The sequence below is a fragment of the Molothrus aeneus genome, chromosome 10, assembly GCF_037042795.1.
Source record: "Molothrus aeneus isolate 106 chromosome 10, BPBGC_Maene_1.0, whole genome shotgun sequence".
Lineage (NCBI taxonomy): Eukaryota > Metazoa > Chordata > Aves > Passeriformes > Icteridae > Molothrus > Molothrus aeneus.
This window is the reverse complement of record NC_089655.1, coordinates 25,366,857-25,383,294: the sequence shown is the minus strand read 5'-3', so window position 1 is coordinate 25,383,294 and position 16,438 is coordinate 25,366,857. Positions and strand designations below refer to the sequence as shown.

Sequence of the window (16,438 nt, the reverse complement as noted above, 5' to 3'; positions counted from 1 at the left end):
AGGCGGCCGGGCTGCGCGGGGCTGCGGGGGCCCGTGGTGCTGGTGGGGGCCCGAGCCGCCGCGCCCGGTCCTGGTCCCGCCGTCCCGGCGCTCCGCGCCTGCCGAGCCCCGGAGCAGCTGGGAGCTGGACTGGGGGTGACACGCGTTACCAAACCCGACGTGACTGCCTGTTCGGACACGACCTGTCTGCACCTGGAACACCTGCCCGAGTGGATTCCTTACACCTGTGTCACACGTTTGTCACACATCTTCCCGATCTCTCCCGTAGGACTTGGCGCTGTCGAACCTCTCCAAGGAATCTGCACATACAGCTCGGAGAATAAAAGAGAGAAAACCGTCTTGCACAAACCCAGCCAGGTTTGGATTCCCCTCGGGAGAGCAGGTGTGTGCTGCTTTAGCTGTGCTGTCGGTAAGAATTCGCAGTGTCTTACTAGCACGTGAGTTCCACAACAGAGAAGTCAGTTTCACTTCTATTTCAGATGGAAAGAGAGTGTTGAGGTGCAGCCAGTGTCTCGGTGGCTCACCTGGTGTCTGTCGGTGCCGAGCACTCCCCAAAGCACTGCGAGATCACTTCCATGGTCCCGACAGCAGAGGGCCGGCAGGCACGGCCAGGGCAGGCCCCTCGAGGTGAGCTGTGCTCGCTCCAAACTCATCAGTCCCTGACAGGTGCATTTTAATTTGTGTCTGAAGTGGAAATAGTTTCTAGGGAGAACTCTAGAACCACAGCAGGTGCTCCTGGTGGGCTGGAGAGCAGCCAAGGGGCTGCAGGGCACCTGGCTGGCGCTCTGCCCAGCATACAGGTCTGTCTGCTGTGAGCTCTGTCCGGATGTGCTTCACCCTCCCTTTCAAGTCTGAGGGCTTGAGAGGGGTCAGCTCTGTTCCAAGAACCAGGCAGGCCTCAATAACCTCTTCTGAATGTCTTGAGGAACTGTCACACTTCTACTTGGCAAGTCATATCAGCTGCCTTGGGAAGAAAACCTGAAACCAGAGGGAATCCTGAATGAATGTCACCTATCTGCTCAATGACCTGAACTGGAAATGCCTCTTTTCTTGGCAGTGCCAGCTGAGGTATTCCTTATCCTAAACTCAGTTTCAGTCAGAAAAGACACGAGGTGATGGGTTCATTTTGTGTGGGTTTTTTTGAAGTGAAATCTAACAAGAGTTTGCCACTTCTTCAGAACTGAGTGTCTGGACAGACCTAATGATAACATGTGTTAACTTATCTAATGTGGATTACAGGTAACACTGGAGTAATTAATTAATCCTGCTATATTCAAAGACACATTTTGGAGTTTTACTTTATGCAAAAATCCTCTTACGTCCCAGCTGTCAGTAAGAAAACTACCTTCCACTACAAGTTTTACTGAATTACAGAAAAATTAATCAAATCCTTAGGAATTCTTGCTTGATGAATCCTGATGAAAGCACAGGTGGTAACAGGTGTTGGAAGCATGGCTTGACTTTGATCCTGCTTATGCAGGGAGCAATTAGTTCACCAGGCTGATGCTGCCAGAGTTCTGCCAGAGCACAGTGTAAGTGAGACCAGATGTAGAATCTTTAATTGTTGGTGTTCAGTGCCTAGAGAGTAAATCCTTGGGAGGTTTTTTCCATGGCTACTTCCAAGTTCTTGCAGCCAGACTGAGCTTCCCTTCACTGAGGCTAAACTTATTCTTGTGCACTTTTCTGAGGGCTGGTGATGGCTGCTATGGGCTTGGACACAGCTCTCCCAGGAGGAACAGTCAGGACTGGTTTTCCTCGTTTGTATTGTATTTATTCACACCAAGTCTCACCTGTCCCTTTACCTGCCGTTTTCCACCCCTGTGAGGCTTCCCCTGGCAGTGTGACCCCGTGGCTCAGTGCCTCCCCCAAAGGGCACAGGGACGAGGTTTGGCACAGCCCACGGGGAGCTGCTGTTTGCTGTCAGTGATTCAAGCAGAACGATCCCACGGCAGAGGTGGGAGCTGCAGGCAGAGTCAGTTGTGGTGCCAGCACGGTGGCGGGGAGGTGGCAGGGGCAAGGACCCCGCCAGGAGAGCCAGCCCATGCCAGGGGATCCCAGCTGATCCAGCACGGCCGAGCACGCGGCGTAACCGCAGAGCAGCTGCCGCGCACTCGTGGGTTAGCACGGCTCCTCAGCGCAGGTTTTGCAAAATATTTATTGCAAAATAAAAGAAATATGGCAACAAAACTTAAATACCAAATGACAAGACACTGGCCATAAAGCTCTTGCTATATTAAGAATCTTTTACAATAATCAATAGTAGAATGTGTCCCAGGGCAGCTGCACATGGACATCCCTGTGTCTCTGGCTCCATCCATCTGCAGTCTGTGGGACTTGTGCCTCCTGCTTGCACCTGTACCTGGCCTGATCCCCCTAAAGCAGACAGGAGCCAGCAATTCCATGTGAAATGTACCATGCCATCCAGCCCCTTCTCTCCTTTTTCCTGTTGAAACCACCACCACAGCTGACCCAGTGCCCTTCCCTTCTGTAAGGTAGCAGGGAATGGAGAAACATTGCTGAAGTACCTACTGTTCCCCCCACGGCTTCTCCTGTGAGAGGTTCCTTGGATTTCCTTCCTTCCCCACCTACAAGGAAAGGACAGGCAGCCAGGGAGGATTGTGAGCAGCCAGGGATCAGGTTAGGAATGCTAAAGCCTGAAAGAATTAAATCTGGCCAGGGGCATCAAGGGCAACAAGCAAAGCAACCTCTATAGGTACACCGGTGATAAAAAGAAGACTTGGGAGAATGTGGACCCTCTAAGGAAGGAAATGGGAGCCCCAGTTCCCTGGGACACGGAGAGGGCTGAGGTACTCAGCCATGTTTCTGACTCAGCCTTCGTGGCAAGCTGCTCCAGCCACTCTGCCCAAGTCGCAGGAGGCAAAGGCAGAGAGTGGGAGAACAAAGAACTGCCTGCAGCAGGGGAGGACTGGGGTAGAGGAGGTCGAAGGGACCTGAAGGTGCACAAGTCCATGGGACCTAATGAGATGCACCTGCAGGTTCAGAGGGACTGGTGGAGGAAGTGGCTTGGCCACTGTCATCCATCGTGTTTGAGAAGTTGAGGCAGTCCAGAGGAGTTCCCACTGACTTCGAAAGGGGAAACATAACCTTCTTTTATTAGAAAGAGGAATAAGGAAGATCCAGAGAACTACAGGTGGTCAGGTCTCGCCTCAGTGCCTGGAAAGAGCTTGGAGCAGATCCTCCTGGAAGCTATGCTAAGGCACATGGAAAATAAGGAGGTGATTGGTGATAGCCAACGTGGCTTCACTGAGGGCAAATCATGAGAACTTAGAGCTCCTTCCAGTGCCTAAAGGTGCTACAAGAGAGCTGGAGAGGGACTTTGGACAAGGGCCTGGAGTAACAGACAAGGGGGACTGGCTTCCCACTGCCAGCGGATAGGGTGAGATGGGATATTGGGAATTAGGAATTGTTCCCTGGGAGGGTGGGCAGGCCCTGGCACAGGATGCCCAGAGCAGCTGGGGCTGCCTCTGGATCCCTGGCAGTGTCCAAGGCCAGGTTGGAAAGGGCTTGGAGCAGCCTGGACAGTGGGAGGTGTCCCTGCCCACAGCAGGAGGATTGGAACAGATGATAGTCTCTTCCAAACCAAACCCTCTAGTGATACTAAAGCCTTTTCTTAAAGCTCACCAGCATCAGAGGGAGTCTGTACTGCTGATGAAAAGGCTTATAGGTGTGCTCCAAACAGGAGCCTCTTAAGCCATATATCCAATGGAAGCACTCTTTACATAAAATATAATTAAATTATAAAAGGTAACTGTGTGTGTAATCTTCCTAAGGCACCCAAGAATTTTAAAAGACCTTGTCCTGCTCAGATTACTTACAGCACACTCTTGTTCCTCTTCTGCCCAAAGTTGCAACCGTTGGCTAGTCAGAAACCTTAGCATACAAGATGACACAGTTGAACACCGTAAAAAACAGGAACCAAAACCAAACCCCAGTGAAGCACTACATCCAGCCAGCTCGAGTCTGCTAGCAATGCATCATGGGCAACACATAGAAATCGTCACGTTGATGCCGAGGTTTCCGTTGTCAGCAAAGAGGTGTGCAGTGGCTGTATCAAAAACGAGGCAGTTGCTGTTGCGGATGGCCACGAGCACGCCGTCGTGGATGGAGCAGGGAGATGCCTCCCAGGTCAGCCGGTGGCAGCTGCCGTGCAGCTCCAGTCTGTACTGAAAGTTCTCTGCCTGCTTACGGGTGCCAATGAGCAGCACGGTGGCAAAAAACTGCTGGTGACCTTCGCACTTCTCCTGTTTCTTCAGCACCAGCATGAAGTGCTGACCAAAGCACGACTGCATCATCACCCAGTCCACTGCCCCTGGCAGGTTAATGTCTGTGGCAAGGAAAATGATGTCTTCTCCCTGAAGGGTGGTAATGCTTTTGTGGGCATGCATGAGGTGGGACATCACGGCTTCCAAGGATCCCTCCCAGTCACAGGAGGTACCGGGGCACGGGCAGGAGTAGGGACGGTACTCACAGATGGCTTCATGTTTTGGCTTTTCTGTGTGGTGGAGGGTCAGGGAGCAGCCTGTTGTGGCATACTGGAAAGAGACCAAACACAAGCCGTCAGGAAAGGCACCAGCACTAGTATGTGCTGCTCCCACCCATCAGCTGCAAACACAGGTGATCAACCAGAGCTACCGTGCTCATTGCAAATATTACATTACTTGTATGGAGCCCTGGATTCAAGCTGAGCTTTACTTAGTTTTTGTTTCCACTTAAAATGGATTCTTCTTGTCTTTTGTGGTTGTTTTTTCCTAATGCAAGCACTTAGATAAAATGGGCTGTATGGCTGAGTTGTACTTAGATCTGCTGTTGCAGTTAGATCTGATCCGTCCAGATCAGCTGGAGAGGTCCTGGCTTGGATATTCCTTTTCTTTAAAAAGAACAGAGGATTCTAGTTTCAACAACTGGGGTGGTGGGTGGGTGTCCTCTGCAGGGGGATGTGGGGGGTGGTCTGGGGATATGGATGTGGGGATGATGGCTGGGGGTTTTCGGCAGGGGTGCAGGGATCGGGGGTGGTCCCGGGGGCGGCCCGCCCGTCCCCCTGCCCAGCCCCTCATCCTTACCTTGCACGGGAAGAGGACAGCCGAGGCCACCTTCTCCATGGCCAGGTTCCTGATGTTGGGGGTGAGGGAGCCCCGGCAGGTGGGACAGAGGCTCAGCTGCTGCCGGCATTGCTTGCACACCAGGTGCCCGGCCTGGCACTGCAGGATGGGCGGCAGGACATAGTCGAAGCAGATGGGGCACTCGAAGAGAGAGGTCAGCTCCTGCTGCTGCTGTTGCTGCTGCTGGGGGGGAGGAAGAGGAGGAGGAGGGGGAGGCGGCGGAGAAGCCCCGCCGGTCCCCGGCAGGACGGCGGCGGGGGACGGGGCGTGCTGCTGCTGCTTTCCGCAAGGCTTGCTAGGGCCGGGGCCGGCGGAGGACGGGCGGCTCATCGCGCCTCGCCACCGCCGCCACCATCGGGCCGCGCTGGGGACGGGGCAGAGGCGGCGGCGGCGGCGGCGGCGGAGGAGGAGGACGATGGACGGGGCGGCGCTGGGCGAGCGGCGGCTGCGCGCGGCCCCCACCCCGCTCCCGGCGTGCCCCGCGCGGGCCCGCCCGTGCTGCGCGGGAGCGTCCCCTCCGCGGGACCGTGTCCCTTCACCGGCACCGTGTGCCCTCCGCGGGACCGTGTCCCTTTACCGGCACCGTGTCCTGTCAGCCCCTCAGCGGCACCGTGTCCCCTCAGCGGGAGCATCCCCTCAGCGGGACCGTGTCCCTTCACCGGCACCGTGTGCCCTCCGCGGGACCGTGTCCCTTTACCGGCACCGTGTCCTGTCAGCCCCTCAGCGGCACCGTGTCCCCTCAGCGGGAGCATCCCCTCAGCGGGACCGTGTCCCTTCACCGGCACCGTGTGCCCTCCGCGGGACTGTGTCCCTTTACCGGCATCGTGTCCCTTTACCGGCATCGTGTCACCTCAGCGGCACCGTGTCCCCTCAGCGGCACCGTGTCCCGTCAGCCCCTCAGCGGGACTGTGTCCCTTCACCGGCACCGTGTGCCCTCCGCGGGACTGTGTCCCTTTACCGGCATCGTGTCCCTTTACCGGCATCGTGTCACCTCAGCAGGACTGTGTCCCCTCAGCGGCACCGTGTCCTGTCAGCCCCTCAGCGGGACCGTGTCCCTTTACCGGCACCGTGTCCCTTTACCGGCACCGTGTCCCCTCCGCGGGACCGTGTGCCTTCACCGGCACCGTGTCCCTTTACCGGCACCGTGTCCCCTCTGCGGGACCGTGTCCCTTTACCGGCACCGTGTGCCCTCCGCGGGACCGTGTCCCTTTACCGCCACCGTGTCCTGTCAGCCCTTTACCGGCACCGTGTCATCTCAGCAGGACCATGTCCCTTTACCGGCACCGTATTCTGTCAGCCCCTCAACGGGACAGTGTCCCCTCAGCGGGACCGTGTCCCTTCACCGGCACCGTGCCCTGCCAGCCCCTCACCGGGAGCGTGCCCCATAGCGGGACTGCCCGCCCTCAGCGGGAGCGTGTCCTGTCCCTCAGCGGGACCGTGCCGTGCCGGCGGGCCCGTGCCCCTCAGCGGGACCGTGCCCTGTCCCTCAGTGGGACCGTGCCGTGCCGGCGGGCCCGTGCCATTCACCGAGACCGTGCCGTGCCGGCGGGCCCGTGTCCCTCAGCGGGACCGTGCCCTGTCCCTCACCGGGACCGTGCCGTGCCGGCGGGCCCGTGCCATTCACCGGGACCGTGCCGTGCCGGCGGGCCCGTGTCCCTCAGCGGGAGCGTGCCGTGCCGGCGGGCCCGTGCCACTAACCGGGCCCGTGCATGCCCCCGGTGCGGCGGGAGCTGCAGGTGCCCAGGGCCTGCAGCGCCGGGGCTGAGCCGCGGCCCCGCAGTGCGATCGCAGACCTCGCGTCTGCTGTAACCTCATCCCGGCCCAGCATAATCTCTGGCTGGGTGCCGCGGCTTCTTTTTGTTTTTTGTAAAATTCAATAAATCGTAACCAAGTTTCTGGATCACTTGCAGAAGGTTTATTGTTCTCAATTGTTGTTAGCAACACAGTAAGGGTGTGACTTACAGGTCGTTTTGGAGTAATGACAATGAAAAAGGAAGTGGACAGTGGTTTCTGTCAGCTAGAAACAATGTGCCCTGCCCATGCTTGTCAGGTGAATGTAGGGTGCCAGGATTTGGCAAAGGCAGTAAAATCACTGAATCGCAGAACCCCAGAGCAGTTTGGGTTGAAAGAGCTCTCTAAGACCCAGTAAGTTCAACCATTACCCCAGCACTGCCAAGGCCACCACTAAACATGTTCCCAGATCACACATCACAGCTTTTCAGTCCCTCCAAGGATGGAGACTCCGCTACTGCCATGGCATCTTTGCCAGTGCTTGACTCTTTTCCTGCCAGCTGTGGTGGGGAGCAGGAGAACCTGCATCCTACCACCTGGAAAAGGCATGCAGTGGGACAGGGTTGCAAGTCACTGTTCCTGCAGTGGATGCTTTTGCAGTGGGTGTGATGCCTTATGGACAGGGTGTCCCTTCAGTGCACCAAAGGCTGTTTGACTGGGGAGAGAGCTTTTTGTCCTCCAGACTGCAGTGACCAGTGCAGCTGGTAGTGTGTGGGAGATGGCAGTACCCTTCAGGAGCGGGGGTCCATCCTGCTCCCTCCTCAGAAGAAAGGGTCTGTCCCGTTCCAGCTGACGGTCGCACCTGCCCACTTGGTCCTGATTGCCATCTCCAGGGCTGGGCGCCTCCTCCCTGGGCTGCAGGGGCCTTCTCTCTGAGCCTCTTCCCAGTGATGCGAATGAGTGTCTGAAGAGGAAGTGAAAAATAAATGTCTAAAAAAATCTTAAAAACCCAACCCCACTCATAAAGGCTTCAGTGACAGCTAAAAGCAGAAGCCTCTGCAGCTGCATTGGTGTAGAGGTGCTGCTGTCCTGCGCTGAGCAGGGCCTCCCGGGCTGGGGACTGCCCCTGCGCCGAGGGCCCCCCGGGAAATTCCGGTGCTCTGAGTGCAGCTCTGGGCTCCTTGCACGATGTGTTTGCATATTGCTTTTCTGGGCAGATGCTCAGATAGTATCTGTGGCCACACCAGGTATCATGACAGTTATCTCAAATCACTCTGCTTCCTTGCAAATTTACCCTTTAGTTTCAAGGTTCTGACTTTGCTTTAAATGCTGCAGTGAAAGGAGAGCAAGGAAGGAGGCACCCAGTGAGGAAGGTAAGTGATGCACAGCAGCAGAGAAACAAGAACCTTGCACCTCAAGCACAAAGCCTGGTTCACAACCCAAGCGTTGCTACAGGAGCAGTTCATCCCTCCTGAGGGGATATGAAACTTGGTGGGGAACACGAGGGCCATGGTGGCACCTGGTGCTGGGCAGGAAGACAGACTTCAGCCGCAGCCAGCCAGGCAGGTGGCCCTGCTGCATGCCAGCCTCGCTGCGTTGGTGTGCAGGTTTTGTCTGGGATAGAATTCATTGCCTTCCCCGCGTCTGGTATGGAGCTGTGATTTGGCTTTGTGCTGAACACAGGGTTGATTATACAGAGGTGATTTTGTTACTCCTGGCAGTGCCCCCATAGCCAAGGCCTTTTTGCTCCCACCTACTGCCACGCTGGTGAGGAGGTTGGGAGTGCATGGCAGGCTGGGAGAAGACACAGCCAGGACAGAGGACCCAAAATGATCAAAGGGGTATTCCAGACCCTGTGACATCATGCTCAGTATATGAAGTGGGGGCAAGGAAGAGAAGAGAAAGGCCTTTTGAGTATGATGTGTGTTTTCCGAAGTCACTGCTGTGTGTGATGGGGCCCTGCAACACCTGCCTGCCTTTGGAGGAAGCGAATTCATTCTTTATTTTCCTTGGCTTGTGTGTGTGTGGCTTTTGCTTTTCCTATTACCCTATCTCTATCTCAACCCACAAGTTCTTTAGCTTCTACCCTGCCAATTCCCTCCCTGATGCTGTGGGTGGGGGTGTGAGTGAGCAGCCACACGGGGCTCAAGGGCTGGGTGGGGTAAAACCCCGGCAGATGGAGAGAATGTTGTTATAAATATTGAACTAATCATGAAACAGTCCAGCTTCCTGGTGTGTTTAAACTTTGTATTGAGTGTTTGTTTAACGCAGGAATGAGTTGTCTGCGCTGCCCATACCTCAGTCCCTGGTAAATCTGGGTCCGTACCTATCGTCAGGTGAGCAGTTTGGGTCTGCTCCTGCTGCCCACTGTAGAAGTACAGGTGGAAAATTCTCTCGGCTTTCCAGTCGGAGAGCAGCCGGCTGTCAGTGCCGAAGAGCACACTGTGCCTGCCCGAGAGGCTGCACAGCCACACGGGCAGCCGGGGCGTCCGCAGCCCGGGGCTCACCTGCCCAGGGGGACACTTGTTGGGATCCTGGGCTGTGCTGGGGTCCCGCCGGCCGTGGGGCTGCCCTGTGCTCCCCTGGGCTGTGCTGGGGTCCCACTGGCCATGGGGCTGTCCTGGGGCTGCCCTGTGCTCCCCTGGGCTGTGCCGGGGTCCCACTGGCCATGGGGCTGTCCTGGGGCTGCCCTGTGCTCCCCTGGGCTGTGCCGGGGTCCCACTGGCCATGGGGCTGTCCTGGGGCTGCCCTGTGCTCCCCTGGGCTGTGCCGGGGTCCCACTGGCCATGGGGCTGTCCTGGGGCTGTCCCTGTGCTCCCCTGGGCTGTGCTGGGGTCCCGCTGCCCGTGGGGCTGTCCTGGGGCTGTCCCTGTTCTCACCTGGGCTGTGCTGGGGTCCCGCTGCCCGTGGGGCTGTCCTGGGGCTGTCCCTGTTCTCACCTGGGCTGTGCTGGGGTCCCGCTGCCCTGGGGCTGTCCTGGGGCTGTCCCTGCGCTCCCCTGGGCTGTGCCGGGGTCCCGCTGCCCTGGGGCTGTCCCTGTTCTCACCTGGGCTGTGCCGGGGTCCCACTGGCCATGGGGCTGTCCTGGGGCTGTCCCTGTGCTCCCCTGGGCTGTGCCGGGGTCCCGCTGCCCTGGGGCTGTCCTGGGGCTGTCCCTGCGCTCCCCTGGGCTGTGCTGGGGTCCCGCTGCCCTGGGGCTGTCCTGGGGCTGTCCCTGTGCTCCCCTGGGCTGTGCCGGGGTCCCGCTGCCCTGGGGCTGTCCTGGGGCTGTCCCTGCGCTCCCCTGGGCTGTGCCGGGGTCCCGCTGCCCTGGGGCTGTCTTGGGGCCGTCCCTGTTCTCACCTGCCGCTGCAGCGGCGCCCGCTCCCAGCGCAGGAAGCCCACGGGGCCCCGCGGGCACGGTGCCTCGGCACCGCCGCTCCCAGCGCCGCGCTCCGGCTCCCGGCCGCCGCCGAGCTGCCGCGGGCTCGCCCGGCCCGTCAGGAGCAGGCTGAGCACGGCCTGCGGAAACAGCCCGCTCACACCGGCGACACGGGCAAACGCCCCGTGCACGGGATGTCCTGCTCCCAGCTTGTCACGTCTGCCACAAATAGGGCAATGCCGGGCTGCCAGTGGCATTTTAGAAATTATTGTTACTATCATCATCATCATCACCTGTTTTTTAAGTGTACAGTCATGATTAAAATTGCAAAATATTTTTTTTATGAACTTAGGCTTCTTTTTTCTTTGGATTAATTACCAAGTGATAATTTTTTTCCTAAATCGGATGTGGGAATAATAAAACCAGAATGCTTGAGACATGTGGCTGATCCTACCTCCGTACAGGTGATGTTTCCAGAACTGATGTTCAACAGAGGAGCTGCGTCACCCAAATCCTCTTGGACCCTGTGTGGCCCAGCAGAGATCATCAGGGCAGCACTGGGCCTGTGCCAGAGGCAACACTGTACCTCCGTGCCTGGCCAGCAGAAAAGGGAGGAAAGGAAAAGGCTTTTCAGGAGATGAAACTAAACTACAGGAGGATGTTCAAAAAGCAAAATATACCTTTCAAGTGTCCTAGAGAAAAGTAAACTGTATAAAAATAGGATCACTCCATGGCTTCCTTCACCTTTGAACTAAAAAAAGAAATAAGGCATCACAGGGGAGGAATTATGGCCTGTAAATAATATTTAATTAAAACAATTCCTCTGCTTCAATACAGCCCTATGTGAGTGTGTTGAGTTAGATGAGTAAGGTGTTATTCCAGGAATATTTTGTAACTAATTTTTTTTTAATAGGATCAGGCAAAAAAAGAAAGAAGAAACTTCCAGTTATTGGCTAAGTGCGTTTTGTACAATTTTCCCCATATTTTTGCTGAGGCTGCAAGGAATCACATCTTTGAATGATGTACAAAATGCTGCCCTGTTTACCCAGTGTTTGTGGGCTGAAAGAGCTGGAATAATGGGTAAAGTCACAGGGGTTTACATGGGAGCAGAATCCCTTCCCATAGGAAAGGCTGGAAATGATCCATGAACTAACTGTACATTAATTATGTGAACATCCTGATGATGTTAACACTGCTGTGTCCAAAATGCCCAATTTGATTGGGAAATAAGATGTAATCTAGCAAGAAAATAACTTGGATAAAGCAGTTATCCCCACTTACAGAGTTTATGTGATCAGAGATGAACTCCTGAGCAGCAGCTTTCTCTGAGAACTCAAACAGCCGGATCTGTTGGGCATGGGCACCGTGAGGGTGGTGCAAAGGAGACAAGAATTATACCAAAAAGCCGAGCTTTTGAATCTTGTTGTTCCATTAGTCAAGTGAAAGAACAATGCAAAGGTTTGCTCTGCCCCTTTGCCCAGCTGTGGGCTCTGGCGCTGTGCAGGGAGTCAGGGCAGCAGCTTTATGGTGACAGGACTCTCCTTTTTGCAGGAGAAGGAAGATGGGCTTTGGTGCAGGGGAGGTGGATGTATCACAGGCCACAGCAAGACCTGGGCCTGGGGTGATCCCTGTTTGTAGGGCAACATAAGTGGGGGAGCAGGTGCAGGAGGTCCTGCGTTTCAGGCCAAAGGTATCTCTAAGGAAAATCCCGATGGCAGAGGACGGTTCCATACTCACTCTGTCGGTGAAGCTGCTGGCTCTGCAGCCTGCACGTGGCATTGTGGTGACAGGGGCAGTGACGAGGCACACGACAGCTCTGCCACCTCCTCCTGCTGCCCACAGGGTCTCTGCCAGGGCTGTGGCCAGTGCCTGCCCCTGCTCCCTGCGCCCGAGCTGGCACAGCCTGTGCCAGGGGGAAACCAGGGGCTGTGACTGTGGCACCACAGAGGAGGGGGCACATGCCACTGTCCCAAAATCAGAGGATTTGGTGGGAAGAAACCTTGCCTGGAGTCAGCCAAGGCTTCTCTCCCAGTGCATATCCCCACCTGAACCTGGATCCGGTTTGCCTGAACCCAGAGGTTCTGACCAAGCAATGCATGGAAATAATTTTCATGAGTCCCATGAGGCCCAGCAACTTACCTTTCCAGGTGGGTACATTCTGTCTCTCTTGTGAAGAGCAGGTATGTGATGATGTGTGCTTGTACAGCTGCCAGAATGGCTCTTGTTCCTCCCTAGGAAAAGAAAAACAGCCCCTGCCATCTGAGGAGTCTGAATGAGCACTTGTCACACCCAGCCGTCCCTGGCCAGGGGGACAACAAGAAGCCCTTATGGAGAAGAAGCTGCAGGGTAGCCCTGGCCATGTGCAGGGGCAGCAGGGATCCTGTGGGTGGGTGCCCTTCCTCCCTCTGTCCCAGCAACAGCCCCCAGCTCCAGGGACCCTCTGTGCTGGGAAGCCCCAAGGTTTGTTTTTTGTCCCCTCTGGCCTCGCAGCAAAGGGACAGAGGTGCTGGGGCAGCCAGGGCTGATGTTAGGCTGCACACAGGAGTGCCTGTGCCCGCTCCCCACCGTGCTGACACCCACCAGGGCTGTGCTTACCCACCAGGGCTGTGCTCCCTCCATGAGCACCGAGCTCTGGAATGCAGGGAGTGGCACCCGTGGTTGTACCTCGCATTCCAGCCCCCGGATGAGGTGGGGGGATTACAATTTGAGTGTGTATCTTGGCCTTCTGCTTTCTTGGGTGCAGCGTTGTGATGGTAAATAAGGAAGAAGAAAACCTCCATCTCAGAAAATTATAAATTATAGTCTAGGTGACTTCACTTGTTGGATTTCTAGGTGGAGCAGGAATAATCAGGTAAGTCTAATTCTCAGAAAAGATACGAGCTTTTTGCAACTTGTTGCATTTCTCCTGAGCAGGTGTGTGGGGTGCAGGTGTGCAGGGTACAGGTGTGCAAGGTGCAGGTGTGTGGGGTACAGGTATATGGGGGTACAGATGTGCAGGGTACAGGTGTGTGAGGTACAGGTATGTGAGGTACAGGTATATGGGGGTACAGATGTGCAGGGTACAGGTGTGTGAGGTACAGGTATGTGAGGTACAGGTATATGGGGGTACAGATGTGCAGGGTACAGGTGTGCGGGGTACAGGTGTGCGGGGTACAGGTGTGTGAGGTACAGGTATATGGGGGTACAGATGTGCAGGGTACAGGTGTGCGGGGTACAGGTGTGCGGGGTACAGGTATGTGAGGTACAGGTATATGGGGGTACAGATGTGCAGGGTACAGGTGTGCGGGGTACAGGTGTGTGGGGTACAGGTGTGCAGGGTACAGATGTGCAGGGTACAGGTATATGGGGGTACAGATGTGCGGGGTACAGGTGTGTGGGGTACAGGTGTGCAGGGTACAGGTGTGCAGGGTACAGGTGTGTGAGGTACAGGTATATGGGGGTACAGATGTGCGGGGTACAGGTGTGCGGGGTACAGGTGAGCGGGGTACAGGTGTGTGAGGTACAGGTATATGGGGGTACAGGTGTGCGGGGTACAGGTGTGCGGGGTACAGGTGTGTGAGGTACAGGTATATGGGGGTACAGATGTGCGGGGTACAGGTGTGCGGGGTACAGGTGTGTGGGGTACAGGTGTGTGGGGTACAGGTGTGCAGGGTACAGATGTGCAGGGTACAGGTGTGCGGGGTACAGGTGTGCGGGGTACAGGTGTGCGGGGTACAGATATATGGGGGTACAGATGTGCGGGGTACAGGTGTGTGTGCTGCTGAGGCCCCTGCCCTGCTCCAGCTCCCAGGAGTGTCTGTGGCAGCAGCAGCTGGCGGCAGGTGCTGTGTGACAGTTTCACCTTTCCTGCCTGCAGCGCGTAGGCCAGGTGGGAGCGCGGCGGGTGGAACCTGAAGCGCGCTGCTGCCCACTCGCAGCTGAAGAGCGGGGCCGTGCTCCTGAAGAGCAGCTGCTGCAGCCTCTGTGGAAGAGGAGGCAGAGGGGCCAGGGTCAGGGCTCTCATCCTGGCATGAGGGTCTGTCCCATCAGGGCTCTCAGGGTGCAGGTGCCGCGCGTGCCCTCAGCCAGAGCTGCCTAGAGCCAGGCCTCACCACTTCAGAGCAAAGTGACGTTTGAGCTCAGTAAAGGGACTTCACACTGCACTCAGCCACTCTGGTGAAGCTTGGTTGTACATTTACATTTTACATTTGGGTACAGTGCGCATTTTGGGGAAGATTGCACCAGGGCCCATCGTGCCATTGCCTGCAGATCTGCCAAGCTGCTGGACAACAGCACCTGGCAGCAGTGCTTTTGGGGCCAGGCACTCAGCAGGAGCTGAAATCCCTCCCTGATGGTGTTAAGGGCCCTTTCCAAGCCAAACAATTCTAAGATTCCATAATCCTGCCTCCTGAGGCTGTTTGTCAGGGAAGCCTCCAAGTGCAGGGAAATGTTGCCTGTTGTCATTGGACTGGGTCTCTCCTGAGAATTATTGCGTATCAGCTTTAAGGTGGCATTCCAGCCATATTTGTTAAGAGTCTCCTAAATAATCCATCCCCATTCCACACCCTGTTCAGCTGACAGCAGGCTGAACCCTGCAGTCAGAGCACCAGGAAAGGCTCCCCAGTCTCTTTCCCTTCAGGAGATTCAATTACAGCTCATTCTTAATTCAGCAGGCAGCTCACCATGGCCGTGTCCGGGGAGATGGGGCAGCCACCCATGCCCTGAGGGAGCAGGAGGGGCCGGGGGACGGTGGAGGGCGGCTGTGACCCCGGGGACTCCCCGGCTCCGGGCGGTCCGTGGCCAGCGCTGCTCCGTCCTTGCTGCAGGGAGAGGAGCAGGCAGGGCATCACCCGGGGCCGCTGCTCCCTCACCCAGCGTGGGGCATCACCCGGGGCCGCTGCTCCCTCACCCAGCGTGGGGCATCACCCGGGGCCGCTGCTCCCCCGGGCATCACCCGGGGCTGCTGCTCCCCCGGGCATCACCCGGGGCTGCTGCTCCCTCACCCAGCGTGGGGCATCACCCGGGGCTGCTGCTCCATCACCCAGTGTGCCCTCAGTGCATCACCCGGGGCCGCTGCTCCCTCACCCAGCGTGCCCCCAGTGCCTCACCCGGCGCTGCTGCTCCCCTGGGCATCACCCGGGGCCGCTGCTCCATCACCCAGCGTGGCCCCAGTGCTCCCAGGGTGGGCACAGCGCCTGGGCTGGCAGGGGGCTGGGGGCACGGGCTGCCCTGGAATGGGGGTGCCCTTGACTTCCAGCTGTTTTCAGACATTCCCAACACATCCTTCCGAGCTGATGACTGCAGCAGGTAATAGTGCTGTGTTTGTCTGAATTACCGACAAACTGTATACTGAATACCCTTCAGTGTCTCCCAACCTAAGGGCACAGCAGGCTTTCCAAATACTTACATTTTAGAGATCTTAGTTTGTTTTCTAAAACTCACCATGAAAACCATTAGTTTTTGATGGAAAGGTTAATCAAGTGTAGGACTGGTCTGCCCCTTTGACTTCAAAATAACTGAAGTCTGTTTCTCAAAGAAGCAGCATGAGAAATGAATCTCCATAGATACGTGGGCTGCAGGTATGGACGTGTGCCATCTAATGACAGCCCAAAACTCACCAGACAAACAGAAAATATTACCTTTGGAAAAGGAGTTACCTGATGAGTCGTGCTGTTGATTTCCAAGCTGAAAGCATAAATAAAGTACAAATGAAAACACCCAACAGAGGTATTCCTAGCATGTGGAGAAACTGGAGTCCAGCCAGAAGAGAACCCCAGAACAAAGGAAGAATAAGACCTGTAGCATTTATATTACTGGGTACACAAGGACTTTTTGTCATTGTCACATAAGTTTTGTAATAAAACATAACTTGAAAAATTGCATTAAATAACCACCTGGAATTAAAACTGTGTTAAAGAAGCGGAATAAAAACCTTACCCGGGGAAACTGAAGATTTCTCTCCATTTGCTGAGGTCAGAGATTCTGCTGGCGATCTCCTGCAGCGGTGCAGGCGCAGCGTGCCCGGCGCCCTGCTCACCCATGGCCCCAAGCGGAGCCGCGCTGGCCCTCGCAGGCACCGACCCTCCCGCCAGCCGGGGAGTCAGAGAGCCCGGCAGCATCAATGTTTAATGATGTTTAATGATGTTTAATGCCACAGGAGCGGCTGCTCGGGGAATGCGGGGCCGGGAGCGGGGGCAGGAGCGGGGGCATTGTCCAGCATGAGCAGGAACGGGGCTGTTTCCCAACG

General features: G+C 56.4%; 2 protein-coding genes and 1 long non-coding RNA gene across 4 annotated transcripts; 1 reads left to right on the top strand and 2 right to left on the bottom strand.

Moving 5' to 3' along the window:
• Positions 1-61: 61 nt before the first annotated feature.
• LOC136560675 (uncharacterized) lies at positions 62-4,751 on the top strand. Its single transcript, XR_010784194.1, has 2 exons — positions 62-382; positions 480-4,751. It is a non-coding gene; the product is annotated as an uncharacterized lncRNA (long non-coding RNA).
• SIAH2 (siah E3 ubiquitin protein ligase 2) lies at positions 2,138-5,512 on the bottom strand. Of its 2 annotated transcripts, XR_010784193.1 has the most exons (3): positions 5,082-5,512; positions 3,837-4,553; positions 2,138-2,585 (listed from the first exon to the last, which is right to left on the bottom strand). XR_010784193.1 is itself a non-coding variant. In XM_066556646.1 (2 exons), the coding sequence occupies exons 1-2, from the start codon at positions 5,448-5,450 to the stop codon at positions 3,996-3,998; spliced, it is 927 nt and encodes a 308-aa protein (XP_066412743.1). In that variant the 5' UTR covers positions 5,451-5,512; the 3' UTR covers positions 2,138-3,995. The 2 variants fall into 2 exon arrangements, 1 of the variants encoding a protein (XP_066412743.1); XM_066556646.1 differs by having other exon boundaries at positions 2,138-4,553.
• A 2,050-nt stretch (positions 5,513-7,562) lies between these two features.
• Positions 7,563-16,232, bottom strand: MINDY4B (MINDY family member 4B). Its single transcript, XM_066556258.1, has 12 exons — positions 16,129-16,232; positions 15,849-15,876; positions 14,874-15,011; positions 14,054-14,173; positions 12,352-12,443; positions 11,950-12,115; positions 11,494-11,559; positions 10,893-10,963; positions 10,667-10,736; positions 10,194-10,352; positions 9,178-9,358; positions 7,563-7,815 (listed from the first exon to the last, which is right to left on the bottom strand). Exons 1-12 carry the CDS (start codon positions 16,230-16,232, stop codon positions 7,673-7,675), a joined length of 1,338 nt encoding a protein of 445 aa, XP_066412355.1. The 3' UTR covers positions 7,563-7,672.
• Between the last annotated feature and the right edge of the window lie 206 nt (positions 16,233-16,438).